Source organism: Protomyctophum parallelum (assembly GCF_964188405.1).
Source record: "Protomyctophum parallelum genome assembly, chromosome: 12".
NCBI classification, from domain to species: domain Eukaryota; kingdom Metazoa; phylum Chordata; class Actinopteri; order Myctophiformes; family Myctophidae; genus Protomyctophum; species Protomyctophum parallelum.
Genome location: NC_139712.1, coordinates 20225505 through 20245898, shown reverse-complemented (window position 1 = coordinate 20245898; position 20394 = coordinate 20225505). Strand labels below are relative to the sequence as shown.

Genomic DNA, 20394 nt, shown 5'->3' with positions numbered 1-20394 from the left:
ACGCATTAGAGCTATGGACCAGAGCTAGCCTAAACCTAACCTTATTCCTAAATGTAACCTCAGCAAAACTATGCCTAAAGTTAACAAGTTAACAAGCCCAAATAAGCAACTACACCCCAAAAGAACACAAAGAGTCCACACACTCTCCATCATTTAGCTGGGGAGTCGGGGACCTCCTGGAACCCCTAAGGACCACTGGTGGTGCATGGTCCCCTGACCACTGCATGGTTGAGAACCACTGACTTAGGTGACTGTAGTACTACAACATAACACTGTTGAGATTTGAGAAGCTAATATAGTTACAATAATTAATCCCACTGCATATCATTCTACCAGCCTCAAACTGAACATATATGTGAGACCTTATTTGCACATTGGAAGGGAGAAAATGGCGGGTGCGCCTTTCATTCATTCATACAAATCGTTGAAGCTACTTTCCAAACTACTTATGACACTGTTATAAATAGATACGTCATATGTACCCTTTTTTATCTTTAATCCCTGGCTTGTTTATGGACAAACAATGAGTATAATATTTATAAGCACAATAATATGTAGGCCTATGCACTTTCTAAAATCCCAGTGGAGAAAAAAAAAGCTTAAAAGACTTTCAGAAGCTGCTGCAGGGAACATACAATAACTGCTTGACCAAAAAGTTGTTGAGCTTGTAAATAGTAGACTATATGTTCTTTTTGGCGGGGGCAGGCAGCATGCAATGCATGCAGGAACATAATGAATTGTATTTGTAAACGTATAAGCGCTCGGACGGACAGACATGACGGTCTTACAGAGTTCATTGTCGGTGTGTGAGAGCATGCACTCCTGCCCCACGTCCCCGATGATGTCGTGACACTTGACGGCCGCCGCGGCTCGGCTCTCCTCCTCTGAGAGACACGCGTGGAGTTTCACCAGCAGAGCCTGCATGGAGGAGGAAGAAGAAGCCATGGCTCTCTCTAGACTGCATTAATGTTAAATAACATCCAAACAAACTCAAACTGCAGTGCTGCTGCTGCTGCTGCTGTCTGGAATCACAACAAAGACACACACCACGCCTCCTTATTGACTGTGAAGTGAGACCGCATGGAAATACCCAGACTTCCTGTGACACCTTTCAAAATAAAATACTTACTTTGCTATAGATTACACCTCAGAACTGTGATTTATTTTTGGAGTGGTGCTAGCCACTATAGACAGCGCCTATGTGTGTCTGTCTGTTTTGACTTTTTGAGTGGTGCAACCACTGCCACTCCTATAACCAGCAATGTCCGTGCGTATCTGTATCAGTGGACTGGTCATGAGCATGAGTATATGACTTATTAGTTATAGTTGGTTGACTGGTTTTGTTCGTTTCATTGTTTGTGCTAAAAAGAGTGAGGCAGTATAGGCCTATAGTTGCTTAAAAAAAGAAAAGACAATGAATTCTGAAATAGGCTATGGTTAAAATCTGAATTCTGAGATATAGTTATGTAGTTGCAGGTTGTGTCTGTCTGTGTATTTGGTGGAGATGTCTATGGTGTGGAAGTGTGATTAGATTATTGTAGAAATTATTCAAGGATATTTGAGTGTGAGAAAGAAAAACTCAATTCAGGCCAAAATAAAAATGTATGTTTCCAGGTTTAGGTTCAGGTTTATTTGTCATATGTATAAATACAGAGTATAAATACAATGAACATTATTTTTGCTCAGAGCACTCCCAGTCTTACATACACAGGACATAAACAAACATCTAAGAAAAAGTGAAATGACAATACAGTGCAATACAGTTCAAGGTCCACACTGGGGGCAATCTGTGAATTGAAAACATTTTGCCTCAATCTCCTCTTTGTGGGATTTAGCTCGACTTTTTTATCTTGTTCTTATTGGAATGGGATCCATTGATAACATACAGTTACCGTCCAAATCTGATGCTCTGGAGCCAGTTCATTGCAATAATAATAATAATAATATCTGCGATTTATATAGTACTTTTCTTGAGTAGGCCTCCTCAAAGATGCTTTACATGTGTTGGGGCCAGGGGAGGGAACATTTAAAGTACAACTTTATTTGGAAAAGTAAAAGCAATAAAACAGATGGAGCTTAAATGGCGTAATGACTCTTGACTTAAAAGCAATTTAAGATATAACTATAGGTTAAGTTAATTTTAGTGTGAGGGGTGGTGCAACTGGCTCCTGCTTTACACACCTGCATGCTCTCTTTTTGCTCTTCTTTGCAGTCTTTCTTTCATCTAAATATTTTATATGTCTTCTTTGTTTGATCTGAAGTTTTGTTATTGTTTTCATCATTGCTATAATTGTTTTAGTATAATATAAGTTACAGCTTAATTCAGCCTACACCTTTTTGGTCAAAATATTTTCTGCAAAGTTTGTTGTGATCAGTACATGCAGAAGACCGAAAAAACTATTCATTCTGTTTAAAGGAAGCCAAACCAAAATAAGCAAAATAAATACTCCTAATTACATAAATACTACATGTATACATGTAGCCTATACCTGTACACAATGGTACAACCTTGAACATTGCTCATAGACCACATTACCTACTGTATGTATGTTTACAAAAAAAAGGTGCTGGCGGGCTGGTGGCACTGGCCGGAAAGCCAAAACCAATCACGTCTTGAATTCAAAAACAAAAACCAAAAAAAGATTTGTGACATTTTGACCAATCGCTATTCAAGACAACTATTCCAGAGTAGTTCTTATACCTTCGCTCAGAGCTATAGTGAAAAAAATCATACTCGTGTGAAGTGAGGGGCGCCCACTCTATTTCTATCGGTCACGGCGTCTCACGTCGTCAATGATTGTTTAACTGCTGAGTGCTGAATGACAGACAGGTCCATAAACTTGGCTGCCATTCGATTTACATCATAAGGGCTCTAAACAAACATTAAAATGTCCATAGACTTGGCCGCCATATACGTAATCTTCAAAAGCCATGCATTGGAGCAGCTAGCGGCCCTCAAAAAAATAACTTTTTCATGGCCTGCATGCAGTGTTCAATGCATGCACATGTTTCCACTTGGTTCCATGTGTACACTCTCAGAGTTACAGACCTGTGTGAGGGTCCATTTGGTTCCATTTGTACACTCTCAGAGTTACAGACCTGTAAGGATCCATTTGGAAGTCTCTCAATGAACCCTGGACCACACTTTCAGAACACTGTATATTAAATACACAGTATAATGGATACTGTTACTGGGGGGTTAGCCTGAGCTAATGTGTTAGCTTTCTGGTCTAGAGGGGCAGGTCGCAGCAGAGATTTGCGCACGCCCCGATTGGATCTCACTGATCCGTCAGTCACCTCCTCCTCTCCTCTCCCCCCTATTGCAGCGCTACGTCACATCATTTGGACTTCTAGACCAGAGCGGCCAATGCGTTCCTCCAGGCTTCCCTTTTTGCGCAGACGAAAAAGAAAGCCAGGTAGGCCTACAGAGGCTACTGGGAAGGGTGCCGTGTCATTAGTCAGAAGGTTAATTGTTCCAAAATTACTATCCTATCTCTAACCCTAACCTAAACCTAACCGCAAGCACGGGAGCAAACCTAAACCTAACCGCAAGCACGGGAGCAGTGCATGTTCGGACTAACGGGACTTCGGATCTATAAGTAGTTCCCCTGGGAAGTAGACAGGGAGTGGCTCTGATGCAGTCAAATATGTCTGGATTCTCTGACATGTTGTCAAGCTTCGGTTGTTCTCAGGCAGAAGACTCTCTATCTCTGTTTGCAGTGTTTAGATAGAGTTTATGCAGCGAGGAGAAGAACCTCCTTAGTATTTGCAGTTCTCAACAGACACTGAACAGATCTACTTTAGGTTGATAGATGTCTCTTCTCTGGTATAGGCCTCGAAGATGGGGTGCCGTGATTTTTGTATGTGTCTATGGAGTTAACATTACGAAATATGTCTTCCCTGTGTATTTCTGAAAACCTTCGAGTCAAAAGGCCCAATTGGAATACACCACGTTAGTGACATCACAATATCACCCCCCTAACCCCTCCCCCTTTATCATACAACAGCTTCGGTTCAAGTGGGAAAACCAGGCATACTTAAAGAACTGGTGGGTGTAGCCACATAAAAAGATCGCTTTAACACTTTTACTGTCCACCTTTTTATTTTGAAACAAATCCTTCTCCTAGTAAAATCATAATACCTGATGTTTTTATTGGGGGGGGGAACACGGCATTCCTTCTTTAATATTTTATAGCACAACCTTCCAGAGCGACGACGTCCGTGCCGCCGAGCTTCTCGGCGAGCGTGTTCAGATCCTTGATGTCCTCCAGACTGTTGACCTGCCACTCGTGCTTGAGGCCCGTGAAGATCTGCCGGAAGGCATCCACCGTGCTCGCGTAGATCATCTTGCTCTTGAGGGACGCGCTCTCCGGGGCCCAGAAGATGAACACCATCTCCTCCTTGCGCGTCTCTATCTCGCCCTGCCGCGTGTCGTAGGTCACGTCGTACAGGGCGTAGCGGCAGTCGTCCATGGGCAGCATCTCCAGGAAGCGCTTGTAGGGGTCCTGGACGGTGGTCCCAATGTCCCCCTGCAGGATCTCCTTGCCGTCCTCCAGGACGATGTTCTGCTTGTCCTTGCTGAGGCAGAAGACGACGGCCTTCTTCCTCCTCTTCTTCTCGTCCTTGGTGGCCTGAGCCTTGCGGACCTTCATGTCGTTGAATATCGCCAGGACTTCGTCTGTCACTTTGATTCCGGAGGCCATTTTCGGTAACACCGGCGCACTGACAAAAACGTCTACGGTTGGAAACAGGGGAAATGGGACGTTTACGTTTATTTATATTCCCACATACTCTGCGATGTTGGTGTGTCACAGGTTATTGCTGATTGGACGGGATGTTGTGATGTCATTGTGGTTGCTATAGACCTCTGCTATAGAGCGTCGCAGTCCCCTTTCATGACGACGCCAGGCCCAGGAAATCATGCCCAATGCATTTTTCCCATAGACATTTCAAAAAGTATTTATTTAAAGACGTTACGCCGCGGACAAAGCCAACTCGAGTTGTGACAACTCATGACAACAAACACAATATTTTGAACCAAACAATAATTACGAAGAAGAAAAACAACCAAAATAGTGTTGTAACCTGCCGTTTGTTATATATGCCCAGTATCCATATATGGATATACGGTTCTGGACAACCGTGTGTCCGACCGACTTGACACCGGCCACTGCACCCCCATGTGGTGGTGAGGAACACGTGTGTCGAATTTGAAGTCGTTGGGGCGAACGGTTCTCAAGTTACGTGGATTACACACAGACAGACAGAGATAGATACTGTAGATAGATAGATAGATAGATAGATAGATATATAGATTCTTTATTTCTTGATTTACTTTTTTCAATCACTCTCTTTACTTCCTCAGTAGTGAAATTACCATTTAAATAAGGATTACAATTGTAAGTGTCTGCACATACCATTAACGTTTTTAAACTGCTAACTTCTTTCAAGAAAGCCTCATCAAATAAAGAGTGATTACACCCGGAAAACAAATCTGTGACATCCTTCTCCCATTTTTCTAATACTACGTCAGAGCAGCATTCCCCACTCTCCAATGCTACAACCATAGGAATCTCTCTTTTCTTAATGGGACCCAATTTATTAATTTCCTTCCAAAGTTTCTGGGGGTTATGAGTCTGCAGTTGCTCAATATTCCTCTGTTAAACTTGCGCTTCACTGCACGCAACCTTTTATCAAATTCCCCTTGACTCTCTTTACATTTCTTTCTCAAATCTGCTCTCAATGTCTTATTTACACATTTTAGGAATTTCCTCTCTGCATCTCTTAAATGGTCCCATAACCTTTGTAGCTCTTGGTTCCAATATGGTTTACGTATTCTTTTTGAACCTTTTTTAATAGGGTTTTTACCACATTTATCCATTTCTGTATATAAACACTCACAAAATGTATCATAGCAAGCATCCATATGGGCTTGGTTATTTGGGTTTAACTTCAACTGGTCATTAAGCTCCAATAAGATATTATTACATGTGTTAGATGACAAAAAACCTTCAGGGAAACTTCTCATTTGTGATCTTAAATTATTTTGATTCCTGGGTACTTCCACTTCTTTACAAAATGTTGTCCTAGTCTGAAATGATAACATCAATATTGAGTGATCAGGCACTTTACATCTGTCTCCTAGTAACTGGCCCCAAACTCTCCAATAACTCATTTGGGGTTAAAACAATAAATGTATTACAATTGTTTAACCCTTCGTGGGGAACAATCATATAATCTACTACAGCTCTGCCTCTAGTGGAGACAGAGGTAAAGTTATCAGTACCTGATGTTCTCCCATTTACTACACAGCATTTTGCATCTCTCAAGAATTCAATTAAAACCTCTCCATATTTATTAATCGAAGTGTCTATATTATTTATTGGTGGTACATTATCAACGTCTGGAATGTAGTCATTAAGATTGCCAATACGTCCGTTATAATCCCCACACAGGTACAAATCATCTACATCAGATAAACTATATATATGAGCCAGTAAATGGCTAAAAAATATATGAGAAGAAATAGTTCTTGAAGATCCCTCAGGCGGCAAGTAACAGGTAAAAATACCAAAACAATTCATAGAAAACCTATTCTTAAAACGCATTCCCAATATTCCCTCCACGGTTTTGTCAATTATATTAACTTCATAACTTTCAAATATTGTATTCTTTACTAAAATGCCAACTCCCCCTGATCCTTTAACAGCTCTCCTATGCATTTTACGATTTTGCCCAAACCAAGTGTACCCTGTCAGTTATATATCTTGGTGACACGTCAAATGGGTCTCATTTAAAGAGATAATGTCAGGGTTAGTATTTAGCAATATTTGTTTTCTAAGCTCACAGTTCCCGGTTGTCCAGCCATTTACATTCCAGTGCACTAATGTACAGTTTTCAAGTTTTGTGGGTTGGGCATTTACCTATCATGGCACTGACCCATCTCTTCTCTGTCGCCCCCGACCCCGTCCCCGCTCCCATCCCCATGGGCTTCGTGGTCGTGCGCCCTGGTGGGCGTATCTGTCCCTGTCCTCGTCCTCCGGAATATAGTTTCTCTGTCCTTGCCCACCTCGACCCCGGTGGGGGCTCCGTGCCTCTGCATCATGCTCACGGGGGTGGGTATGCGGGGGTCTGTCACTCTCCCCCTCCTCCGGACCCAGAGACTTGGTGCATTTAGATAGAAGACAGATATTATCTTATTTGATATAATGTCATTGAGTGATGTTTTACATGAATTGTTATTTTTTTTCTTTTTTAGATATGCCTCTCACCATAATATGTCGATTGTCATCTTTTTGTTTGCTTGTGCAGAGCACCATAATGGAAGCTAGAAAAAGTGCCCCTCGGCCTCGGGGCACAGGTCTCCACCAGGGCAGGTCAGGTTGTGGCCTCCTGGTGGCGCTATAATAGGCCAATGTGAAAAGGGTGCCATTTATTCTTACACCTTGGATGGCAATTGGATGATTTGAGGCAGTGGTCCCCAAACTACGGCCTGCGGGCCGGATACGGCCCGCCTCCACATTTGGCCCGGCCCCCTGAACAATAGCCTACTACCGCGATAATAAAATATTACTTTATTCTCGCTCATTCCGTCGAGACTCGCCTCCTCTCTCTTTCTCGCTCCCTCTGGGTACTGCCACACTATCAAAAGAGTTTTCGGCTGCGGACAGCCGAAAAACCGGGTTTTTATACAGCTGGTGGATGGTAAAAAAGCTCCACTTCCGCGGATGACTTGCCCGACGGCCAGATTCCCGGAAACGCTCTTCTCCGCGGCAGTCGTCCGCGGATGTGGAGCTTCTTTTCCATCCACCAGCTGTCTAAAAACTCGGAAAAGAAGCTGCGGTTTCCGCTTAGGTCTGGAAACGGGGTGTCTCACCCCATTTCCAGACCTAAGCGGAAAACCGTTTTGTTATAGTTACTGTACTATACTGTGCTCTGTACTGTACTTTGATTATTTTGGGAAAAAATCTTTGAGAAAGAGTTAACGTGAAGGGGTCCCCGGGGGTCCCTGGAACATCCAGAGCCTTCCAACCTCCGAAACGGTCGAGAAATGACCGTGTTGCAGCTTTCCGTGCTCGGACACATGCAGGGACACACATTTACAGTCTATGATAGGGACACATGCACATATAGAGTTTTACGGACACACATAGTGTTTGTTCAGTAACCAGAGTCTCCTTAATTGTCTCTCCAGCTTTTTATTAAACAAAAAAAATGCATGCAGTTTTATCCAATCAGGATAGAAAACGCAGTCAGAATACAGTGTATACAAGTGGATCAATTGTAAGCGATGACACAAATAAATGAGCAGACAGAATTGGAACTGGCACACTATGAAAATAACAAAATAGCTACTCTCTCATGATTGGCTGAAAATGTGTCACCTACCTGAAAATGTATTTTCTGTTTATTAAAGAGCGACAGGGAGAGCCCTGTTACTCAACACACACATAGCAATGATTACTATCAGAATATAGAGATTTAACCTTTTAACAAAAAACTACTAACTTTAATTTTGACAGCACATTTTGATTTCGTTTTAGTCATAGGTTTTGAGTGAAATGTAATTTAGTTGGGGTCATATTAGTCATCTGAAATGTTTTAGTTTAGTTTTAGAACCACACTAGTAATATAGTTGACTCCTAGTAATGTGCCGTAGTGTTGTAGTAAATCAGTGTCGTGCATATTCTGAAGAATAAGACAATCTGGAGGCAGATGGATGTATTAAGATAAGGAGGCCCTGGCCTTAATTTACCTATTGGCAGTGGGGCTTTCCCGGTGATGACTGGTCCTCTGGCGCCCCACTCTAGTTAAAGACTGAATCCATGGTACTGTCGGAAACCTCACTCCCATTACTACCACATCTGTGCTTCTCTCCAGAGCACAGCCTTCACGTAAACGGTTAGATCATAATTTTGTTATTAGGAACTCCCTGAAGATTCTGAACCAGATTAGAAAGGGTTTTGCTCTGCCTAATGTTTCTGTATACACCTCTATGCACATAATCTATTATTTAAACCAGGTATCAGGGAAGGCGTATTTATTTTCAGATTGGAGGAGGTGTCTGAGGCTGAGCCACGTCTAAACATATAGTCCTGTAGTTTCTTCTAGCTCTGGTCCATATCCTTACTGCTCTTTATAATATTAGAGCTACAGTATGAACCAGAGCTAAGTTTCTTCTAGCTTTGTTGCTGCCTTTGGGGCGTCGGTAACTCTAAAGTGGACTCTGGTCATCTCTGCGTGGGCGCAAGAGCTGGGCATTCCAATCAGTTGTGGCCTGTGGGAGGAGGCGGGCCTTAGTAAGCCTAGAGCCTATCCAGAGCTGCTCTATCAATTCGATACGGATTGATTCAATTTAAAGTATTGCATAGATTGCATTACTGACTAAATCTAAACTTAGGTAAAATTGACACAACTGTCTCCCTATGTGTATTACAGAGGGTTCTCTATCACATCATTGCTGGCAGTGAAATAATCAATCTCTGGGTAAATATAGCCTATTTAATTGGTTCTCCAGACAACTGGGAAAGGATATTCAGCCAGTTGCTGTTTATCTATATTTGGTTGTTCTGATGAGACGAGGCCAAGCAAGGGCCCTTCCTTCCCACAAAAAACAGTATCGTTGCTGAAAAATAAAAATAAATGATATACTGTACATCATACACATGCGCACACACACCACTGAAGTGAATGATTCATTGACAAACTGCAGACCTGATAATGATATTTAGGAACAGATTGGCTATGAGACAGCGCCGGCTCAGGATGTAGAGCAGGTCGTCCAATGATCCCTGGGTCGGCACTTCGAGTCCCGGCTCCTCCTGTTCACATAGGGAGATTATTACAAACTACAGTCAGAACTTAACTTCAGTGTCTTGCCCAAGGTCAGGAGTCAGGACACCTCGACAGTCCTACAGGACTATATGTTTAGACGTGGCTCAGCCTCAGACACCTCCTCCAATCTGAAAATAAATACGCCTTCCCTGATACCTGGTTTAAATAATAGATTATGTGCATAGAGGTGTATACAGAAACATTAGGCAGATGTTTACAACACTGTTATTTAGAAAACTGTCATGTAACCCAGTTCGTACAAGAGTGTCCTCTATTGCACTTGCCCATGCACCTTTTACTGATACATCCCAGTTGAAAATCTTCCTAGCAACTCTGTTCCCTGGCTGATTAGTGATTAGTCGGTTCCATAAGGCCTTCATGCTCTCCTCGCGCATGTAGGCTATTGTCTGTCACAGTGTGAGGCAGATGTTTAAATGACCCAAGTGTTACAATAATGACGTTTCAAGTTCTAGGAATACACTGTCTGGGACGCCATGTCTCTGCACGACAGTTAATATATAATAAATAATACATTAAACGTACTGTACATACAAACAGTATGTCTGTTATACACAGAAAAACAGTCTGCACACAGCCACACACTGGATAATTTCCCCATGAACATTTATTGTAAATCCAGCCAAAAACAATATAGTATTTTTCATTGTTACTTTCAAACATCAAAATCTTCCTCACCAGCAAATCCCATACATGCAAAACAGATGCTGTCACAATTCCACATAAAATGAACACCAACATATACAGTATTATATCAAGGTCAAGGTCATCAATGTGACATATTGTAACCTAGAACCCCCAAATCACAATTTATACCCACTATACGTAAAACAGACCCGAGTTGGCACTGTACTTGTAGGCTACATAGCAGAAATAGCAGATCTACAAGCTTACAACACATTGTGACGTGTTAGTGATCGCTTTGTATATTTAAGTTATTCGTCATATCTGCCCTGTGCAATTTGTGATTACGAAGCCTAAAAGGAAAACAGGAATACAAATTTAAATTGAAAGAAAAACAACCTTTTGGTGCGGATTAGTCTAATCTGTATGATTGACAGGAGATATGATCAGAGGAGCAGAGTTTTTACCGTTCTTATTAAGACATGGACTGGAGTATGGATAGAGTCTCTCCATGAAGGTGCAGCCAGTGAAAGAGTAAAGATGAACTCTGGTCTCCACATCATAAAAGGAGACCAGACCCTCCTCATAATCCACAAACACTCCTACTTTCTGGAGCTCCTCTCTTACATGGAGGACGACAGGAGGGCCAGCAGCAGCACGGTATTCATTTCCATTCCTCAACCATATAGCCCAGTAACCATTGGTGGGACTCAGTGTGAGACTTCCCTTCCTGTTGATGGACTCTCTGGCCACTCCTACATCCCAGTCAGTCTTCCCTCCAACCTCAACCTCATAGTAAAACTTTCCTGAGGAGTTGCTTTGTTTTCCTAAGACACCGACATTGGAATTGAATCTCTCTGGGTTGTCAGGGAGATTCTTCATTACATATCCAAGACTCACTTGTTTTCCATCCTCAGACAGAATGAGTTTACGGTGTGCTGTATCAGCATCCAGAGTTAGATCCACCTCATATTGCTGGAACCTCCTCAGCTCAGCATCATGCAGGTTCTTCTCTATCTCTTGACTGAGTGTCTTCTCCAGCTGAGCCACAGCTGTCCTCAGTGCCCCCACATGTGAAGACTGATGGACATTGACCTTTATCCAGTCCTTGGTAGGTGGAGGAGTGTTGGATGTGAAGTTCTGGAGGAGGAGGTGGAGGTGGTCTTCAGTGTGTAAGAGCTGCTTCAGCTCAGAGCTTCTCTTCTCTAACTCTGTGATTTCTTGTTGCAGCTCTTTGATGAAGTCTGCAGCCTGTTTCTCTGTTGTTTTCTGCTTTTCTTCAATCACATCAATGAGCTCAGCCTGGCTTCTCTCAATGCAGCTGATCAGAGCAGTGAAGAGCGGCACACTGACAGCCATGACTGTATCTGCATCTTTCTTACTGAGCTCCACTGAGTGTCTGACCTCCTGAATCTTCACTTGTCTCTCCTGGATCATCTGCTGAACTTCAGCCTCTGTCTTTCCCAGCTCAGCCTTCTTTCCTTCATATGCCTCTTTCAGAGATACAGTTCTATGCAACTTGTGTTCGTACTCAGTGCAGAACTGACAGATGCACATGAGGTCAGTCTTACAGAACCGCTCCAGAGGTCTGTCATGTTTCTTGCACAGAATGTCTTCCAGGTTTTTCACAGGTTCGATTAGCTTGTGTCGTTTTAACCCTGCAAGTCTCAGGTGAGGCTCCAGGTGAGTGTCACAGTAGGAGGTCAGACACACCAGGCAGGACTTCAGGGCTTTGGGTTTGGTCTCAGTACAGACGTCACAGGAGACTTCATCTGGTTCAGCAGGTTCTGGGTTTGTGCTGGAAGTTTGTCTCTGCTGCTTTGACTTCCTGAACTGATCGGCCATCTCAGAGAGGACTTTATTAACAGAGAATTCTGGTCTATTACAGAAGGTTTTGTTACACAGAGGACACTGACACACATCACGAGTGTCCCAGTAATGTGTGATGCAGGTGTTGCAGTAGTTGTGTCCACATGGAGTGGTGATTGGGTCAGTGAACACATCCAGACAGATAGAACACAGGAACTGCTCTTCAGACAGGAGACTGCTGGCACACGCCATTTCTACACACTGAAAAAAAAAAGGTGAAACTATTTTAGTTTTGGATGTTACTTCTCACAGGTATATACCGGCCCGGAGATTATCATTTGCATGTCTGTCTTTGAACAGCTAATCTCTGGCACCACTGGACAGATTCCACGTGAATCTTTGCAAACATACAGTACTCCCAATTGGCAAAAGTGAAACATAGGCCTATTGTATTTTTGGATGCTTGATAATCACCAGAAATATCAGACAGATATCTGAGTATCTGACTAATTACCTAAAAACACCCACATCCACAATACTACCGTGCCCTAGAACGACGATCTTATAAAAACTTAACACTTACAAAAACAAACATGGATACATTCTCCTTCTACAGCACTGCCACCCAAGTGTGGAATGTCCTGACCCCCTCAACAATGCAGATCACTGCAGGTTAAAACAGGCCTAAAAAATCCACCTTTCAGCAGGCCAGTAGCGGCCTTCAGTCTCGAGAGACCATGGCACACAGGGAGAGGAAATGATCACTTCTCCTGACAGGTGATTATCTTATTTTTTGTATATGCACTTTTATAATGACATCAAATGCAGCCCAAAGTGCTTTACATAAAATAGAGAATAAAAGAAAAATAACATTCATAATATTAAACCAGATTAAACTAGGGATGGGTCATCGATTATCGTTAATAGGACCCAAAATCGATTATGAAAATTAATAATCGATATATATTGTTTTTGCTTTTTTATGAAAATCTGTTGTAAAGGCAATATTGTCATCCAAACAGAACAGGGCTATAGGCCTACCAAAGTGTGCCTGGGATGTGTCTGTGTGGCTGCATGACTGAGAGGAGTGTGAGTGACTGAGTGTGAGTGGAGATTGATTCCAATCAAGATGCAGGTTTGGAGGATTTAGCAGGTGTTGGGAATTTACCTAATCAGGCCTAGGCTGGGGTTGCTATGGTGATCAATTGGCTCAACACTGGTCCAGGGACCACCAGTGGTCCTCATTTAAAAGATGTTAGTAACCCTTATTAACTCTCAAGAGTTAAAATGATTGTTAATCATCTACATCAGTGGTTCACAAACTTGTTTGACTTAGGTACCCCTTGGGGGGAAGATTATTTGGGTTCATAAAAAAAAAATCCCCCCCCTCAAAACGATTCATTGATTAATCGTTAATATTGAATTATACAAATCGATTTTCATTTTGGACACATTTACACATCCCTAGATGTGATCAACATTAAGACACTACAAAAAAATAATTACTACCTGACTTTTAGAAGGATTACAGACTCTCACAGATCTCACACCTGTTCATTCTCTTTGATATTTAACCACACAGACTAGCTGCACCTATTAGATAGCTGGATGCGGCCTACAAAACACACAGTCAGACACACACACACACACACACACACACACACACACATTTTGGGGAAGTGAAAAACGCTATGATAGTCATACATGAGGAAAAAAATCTGGGTTAGAGTTTAATAGACATACTGACTGAGAGGCAGGTTTCCTTGTGTAGGATAAATCATTAACTAAATGCAGTAGCCTACTCACCAATGACTTTGTCAGTATTTGTGTAAAATGTCTTGTTGAAAGGTTCTGTAGAGACTTTGTGTATAACGTCTTGTAAAAAGGTTTTGTAGAGAGTAGGCTACTAACTAGACTAGAGCTTATATACTCTAAGGACTAGAGAGTGTCGCTGCCACCAAACCTTTATCTGTTACCTTTCGTTTCACCAGATTTCATTTCCTCACTGAGCAACTGTAGCTGTTAACCCTTTACTGCCACCTGCTGGACAACAACTCAGAATGTGTGTACACAACCAGAGAACCTAGTCCAGTTCCCTGTGGTCAGCCATATGAGTTTGTAGGCTTTAGAGTTTAGACGAAAATGTTTGTTGCCATTTCTTTCGAGGTCGGTAAAGCAGCCATCTTGGAGCTTTAAAAATGGCTACTTTCAAAAACGAATTTCTCAATATCTCGCCTACTAAAATGACCTAAAATCAAGATTGCAGTGGTTAAATCTACATTTTTGGGGGCAAGTAATCCAATGGAGCCGATTACATTCTATATGAGGCATGTATGGGTGTGTATTTCACATTTTATCACGTAGAAATGCTAATTTCCCACATTGGGGAACCCCCTTTTTTAGATTTCTTCATTTGCCCTGCTATAAAAGATTGGCCACCAGAAATAATATCTATGAACCAGTAGGAACACAACCTATATGGACAACCCGGTCAATCGGTCATCTTGCTGCTGGAAATCCAATATGGCCGCCTCAATATTGGCCCCCATCAGAAAGTACCTTTTGAACCAGATGGGATAGAAATGCAAACTTGGTAACTATTTCATAATTTATGAGCATGAGAAACTCTTGGAATACTTATCTTTATGATTGGGTGTGCCTGGACCCCTAATTAGCATATTTCCAAAATATTTCCAATTTACAGTGACATCCGACTGTTATGGCAAAAAGATTGCTTTTTAAGCAATGTGAGCACATATGGTCAGTTTGAACTTTCATTTCTATATTGACAATATGGCTGCAGTCATAATGTATAGTATTGTAGTCCGGCAGCCGTCTTTTGTTTAAAGCGGGAAATGTAGTATAGCCTATAGTCTTTTTTATTGGCCTAAAATATTGTCTATATTCATACATACATTAATCCACTTGCTGACCGGCTGTTAGTATTGGGTAATCTTTTTTATAGGGGTTTCTTGTGTGACCCTACCATTAACATCCTATGGCTGGCAAAAATGTCAAACTTTCCTTTTGCTTTAAGTAGCATGTGAGTGACATGTCAAACTAGGGGTTTTTCATGATTCTGAATCCATTCCAAGCATTAGTTTTGCACAAAATACACTCCTTGGGCTAAAAGCAGCCATAGCCACTTGCCCAAATGTGCCCAAAATGTGCTGACCTCTTCACATTTGTCATGATATCTATGGCCGTAAGGAGTATATTTTGTGCAAAACTAATGCTTGGAATGGATTCAGAATCATGAAAACCCCCCAGTTTGACATGTCACATGCTTGAGATGACGTAGAATCCACACAACAGGAGGCTGATACAAGAATACTCCACACCCTACAGTGTCCAGAATGGCAATGTTGACAGAGTTGCCATCCATGCCAATGACACAGACATCATCATGTGCCTTTACTATGCAGCAACCCACCTCAGATGCCTTCCAGAGCAATATGCATACCTTCCTGTCCATCAAATTGTATCAGCACTGGGGCTCGCACAGTGTCGTTGCCCTGCCCTTTATCTAAGTGGTAACGACACCAGCATTAACTGGCAAGAAGGCATAGTTCAAGGCCAGCATGTGTCTGGATCTCCCTGCACCTGAGGAGTTTGATGACGTCATCTGAGAGGGAATCAGAAGAGTTTTCACCAATCAGGCACAAAACCTCACAATTGCTGTATATACATCCAAAGCTGACCACCCAGAGGATTTTGACCTTGGGTAAGCTTAGAGTGTACACGTTCCTCAATAATAGATCAACCCTCTGAAAGCTGCTACCTCTCTAGGTCTCTCTTGCCCTGCATGCAAGTGCCTTCCTCACTTTAAGATCTTGCTCTGTTGAATTGACCCATGCGTGCAGGTACTTGAAGTCCTTGACTTCCTTCAAAGCAGTGCCTTCTGTTGTTGTCAGAAGTGGATGTTCCAAAGGGATGTTATAGTTGGCAGACTCTGCCTCCACTCTGGTCAGGAGCTCCTGAGCTTGTTCCACGTGGTCGGAGAGCAGGTTGATGTCGTCTGCGTAGTCAGGTCTGTCTGACAGTGGGGTGTCTCTCTCGTGCTCTCGTCCACTGATAGCCTTCCTTAGCACGTAGTCCAGGACTATGAGTAAGAGGAAGTACCCCAGCCAAGATGTCAAACTCCTCGCTGTTGCCATCTGGGGTCATCTTGTTGCTGTGTACATGGTCTCTATTGCCCGGAGTAAGGTGGTAGGGACACAACAGAGAATGCCTTTGACCTGCACCTGTGTGTGTGTGTGTGTGTGTGTGTGTGTGTGTGTGTGTGTGTGTGTGTGTGTGTGTGTGTGTGTGGGTCATCTTAAAGTTACATTGTGGGCGTTTTCAGATTTTTCTTTGCAATCATCCCCACAACTCTAGATAGAATCAGAGGGAAGATGACAATACCATACATTATGACTGCAGACATATTGTCAATATAGAAATGAGAGCTCAAACTGACCAAATGTGCTCAAATTGCTTTAAAAGCAGACTTTTTGCCATAACGGTCAACTGTCACTGTAAAAGTCACAGTAAAACTATTTTTTGTGTGGTGTCCATCTTGGAAATATGCAAATTAGGGGTCCAGACACACCCAATCAAGGTAAGGTAAGTATTCCATTGAGTTTCTCATGCTCATAAATTATGAAATAGACATTTCTATTCCACCTGGTTCAAAAGTTATTGGCAAAGCTACTGTACTTTCTGATAGGGGTCAATGTTGAGGCGGCCATATTGGATTTCCAGCAGCAAGTTGACTGGTTTGTCCATATAGGTTGTGTTCCTACTGGTTCATAGATATTATTTCTGGTGGCCAACTTTTTATAGCAGGGCAAATGAAGAAATCTAAAAAAGGGGGTTCCCCAATGTGGGAAATTAGCATTTTTACGTGATATATCATGTAAAAATGTGAAATACCCACCCATATATGCCTCATATGGAATGTAATCAGCTCCATTGGATTCCTTGCCCCCAAAAATGTAGATGTAACCACTGCAATCTTGATTTTAGGTCATTTAGTAGGAGAGATATTGAGAAATTCGTTTTTGAAAGTAGCTATTTTTAAAGCTCCAAGATGGCCGCTTTACCGACCTCGAAAAAAATGGCAACAAACATTTTCTGATACGTTAGGCTATAAGGTTTCCAAAAATATATAGTTTTAAAAATCTTTGTCTAAAGCCTACAAAATTACATAAGGAACCGGACTAACCCCAGCATCTAAAATTCCAGCCAGGGAACATTATCCAATCTACAGTGGTGGAAAAACTACTCAAATGTTTTATTTAAGTAAAAAATATCAATACTGCAATGTAGAACTACTCTGTTACAAGTATAAGTCCGGAATTCAAAGTATTCAAAGAACTTAAAGTTCCAAAAGTAATGAAGCTAGTCATTGTGAAGAATGTCCCATTTCAAGATGTCAAATGTATATTAAACATCCTTTGTAATATATAGGGGAAGAATAATATATAATAAATTAAACATGTACAGTACTGTACATACAAACAGTAAAACACCATGTGTTGGACAGAAAAACAGTCTGCACACACTGGATAATTTCCCCATGAACATTTATTGTAAATCCACCCAATAACAATATAGTATTTTTCATTGTTACTTTCAAACATCAAAATCTTCCTCACCAGCAAATTCCATGCAAAACATAATGCTGTCACAATTCCACATAAAAATGAACACCAACATATACAGTATTATATCAAGGTCATCAATGTGACATATTGTAACCTAGAACGCCCAAATCACAATTTATACCCACTATACGTAAAACAGACCCGAGTTGGCACTGTACTTGCCCCCCCCCCCCCCCCCATACAAAACAAAAAACCAAAAAAATGCAGATCTACAAGCTCACAATGCGTAGCATTGCTAGGCCTGTCACAATTATTACATGGTCGCCTAATCACAATTATTTGAGATAATCGCGATTATTTTTTGCATAATCGTCAATCGTTGCAATGTTGAAAAATGTCCAAACATTTTCAAACTTTTTTACAAAAATAAAATAAATAGCAGATCTACAAGCTTACAACACGTTGTGATGTGTTAGTGATCTCTTTGTATATTTTAAGTTATTCGTCATATCTGCCCTGTGCAATTTGTGATTACGAAGCCGAAAAGGAAAACAGGAATACAAATTGAAATTGATAGAAAAACAACCTTTTGGTGCCGATTAATCTAATCTGTGTGAATGACAGGAGATATGATCAGAGGAGCAGAGTTATTAGCATTCTTATTAATACATGGACTGAAGTATGGATAGAGTCTCTCCATGAAGGTGCAGCCATGAGTGAAAGAGTAAAGATGAACTCTGGTCTCCACATCATAAAAGGAGACTAGACCCTCCTCATAATCCACAAACACTCCTACTTTCTGGAGCTCCTCTCTTACATGGAGGACGACACGAGGGCTAGCAGCAGCACGGTACTCATTTCCATTCCTCAACATTATAGTCCAGTAACCATTGGTGGGACTCAGTGTGATGTCTCCCTTCCTGTTGATGGACTCTCTGGCCACTCCTACTGTCCAGTCAGTCTTCCTTCCAACCTCAACCTCATAGTAAAACCTTCCTGAGGAGTTGCTTTGTTTTCCTAAGACACCGACATTGGAATTGAATCTCTCTGGGTTGTCAGGGAGATTCTTCCTTACATTTCCATGACTCACTAGTTTTCCATCCTCAGACAGAATGAGTGCAGGGTGTGCTGTATCAGCATCCAGAGTTAGATCCATCTCATATTGCTGGATCCTCCTCAGCTCAGCATCATGCAGGTTCTTCTCTATCTCTTGACTGAGTGTCTTCTCCAGCTGAGCCACAGCTGTCCTCAGTGTCCCCACATGTGAAGACTGATGGACATTGACCTTTGTCCAGTCCTTGGTAGGTGGAGGAGTGTTGGATGTGAAGTTCTGGAGGAGGAGGTGGAGGTGGTCTTCAGTGTGTAAGAGCTGCTTCAGCTCAGAGATTCTCTTCTCTAACTCTGTGATTTCTTGTTGCAGCTCTTTGATGAAGTCTTCAGCCTGTTTCTCTGTTTTTTTCTGCTTTTCTTCAATCACATCAATGAGCTCAGCCTGGCTTCTCTCAATGCAGCTGATCAGAGCAGTGAAGAGCGGCACACTGACAGCCATGACTGTATCTGCATCTCTCTTACTGAGCTCCACTGAGTGTCTGACCTCCTGAATCTTCACTTGTCTCTCCTGGATCATCTGCTGAACTTCAGCCTCTGTCTTTCCCAGCTCAGCCTTCTTTCCTTCATATGCCTCTTTCAGAGATACAGTTCTATGTAACTTGTGTTCAGACTCAGTGCAGAACTGACAGATGCACATGAGGTCAGTCTTACAGAACAGCTCCAGAGGTCTGTCATGTTTCTTGCACAGAATGTCTTCCAGGTTCTTCACAGGTTCGATTAGCCTGTGTCGTTTTAACCCTGCAAGTCTCAGGTGAGGCTCCAGGTGAGTGTCACAGTAGGAGGTCAGACACACCAGGCAGGACTTCAGGGCTTTGGGTTTGGTCTCAGTACAGACGTCACAGGAGACTTCATCTGGTTCAGCAGGTTCTGGGTTTGTGCTGGAAGTTTGTCTCTGCCGCTTTGACTTCCTGAACTGATCGGCCATCTCAGAGAGGACTTTATTAACAGAGAATTCTGGCCTATTACAGAAGGATTTGTTACACAGAGGACACTGACACACATCACGAGTGTCCCAGTAATGTGTGATGCAGGTGTTACAGTAGTTGTGTCCACATGGAGTGGTGATTGGGTAAGTGAACACATCCAGACAGATAGAACACAGGAACTGCTTTTCAGACAGGAGACTGCTGGCACACGCCATTTCAACACACTGCAAACAAAAAAAGTGAAACTATTTTAGTTTTGGATGTTACTTTTCACAGGTATCTCTACCAGGCCGGAGATTATCATTTGTGTGTCTGTCTTTGAGCAGCTAATCTCTGGCACCACTGGACTGGATCCATGTGAAACTTTGCAAACATACAGTAGGCCTCCCAATTGGCAAAAGTGAAACATATTTTATTTTTGGATGCTACTTCTCACAGATATCTGAGTATCTGACTAAATATCTAAAAACACCCACATCCACAAT

The 20394-nt window shown here is 42.1% G+C and overlaps 3 protein-coding genes across 3 annotated transcripts in view; all 3 read right to left on the bottom strand.

Moving 5' to 3' along the window:
• The window catches only part of prkdc (protein kinase, DNA-activated, catalytic subunit), a gene marked incomplete at its 3' end in the record, with an annotated part of 128474 nt that extends 127483 nt beyond the window's left edge, over window positions 1-991 (bottom strand). Inside the window, exon 1 of the mRNA XM_083778143.1 lies at window positions 789-991. Coding sequence (XP_083634269.1) covers window positions 789-945 — 157 coding nt within the window. The 5' untranslated portion in view covers window positions 946-991. The remainder of the gene's footprint in view (window positions 1-788) is intronic.
• A 3190-nt stretch (window positions 992-4181) lies between these two features.
• LOC310867564 (cofilin-2-like) lies at window positions 4182-4703 on the bottom strand (the record flags this gene model as incomplete). The annotated part of the gene is made up of 1 exon (XM_083777679.1): window positions 4182-4703. The coding sequence occupies one exon, from the start codon at window positions 4701-4703 to the stop codon at window positions 4182-4184; it is 522 nt and encodes a 173-aa protein (XP_083633805.1).
• A 6071-nt stretch (window positions 4704-10774) lies between these two features.
• Window positions 10775-20124, bottom strand: LOC310867563 (uncharacterized protein; the record flags this gene model as incomplete). The annotated part of the gene is made up of 4 exons (XM_083777678.1): window positions 10775-12546; window positions 14092-14223; window positions 16110-16387; window positions 18489-20124. 4 exons carry the CDS (start codon window positions 20122-20124, stop codon window positions 10894-10896), a joined length of 3699 nt encoding a protein of 1232 aa, XP_083633804.1. The 3' UTR covers window positions 10775-10893.
• Between the last annotated feature and the right edge of the window lie 270 nt (window positions 20125-20394).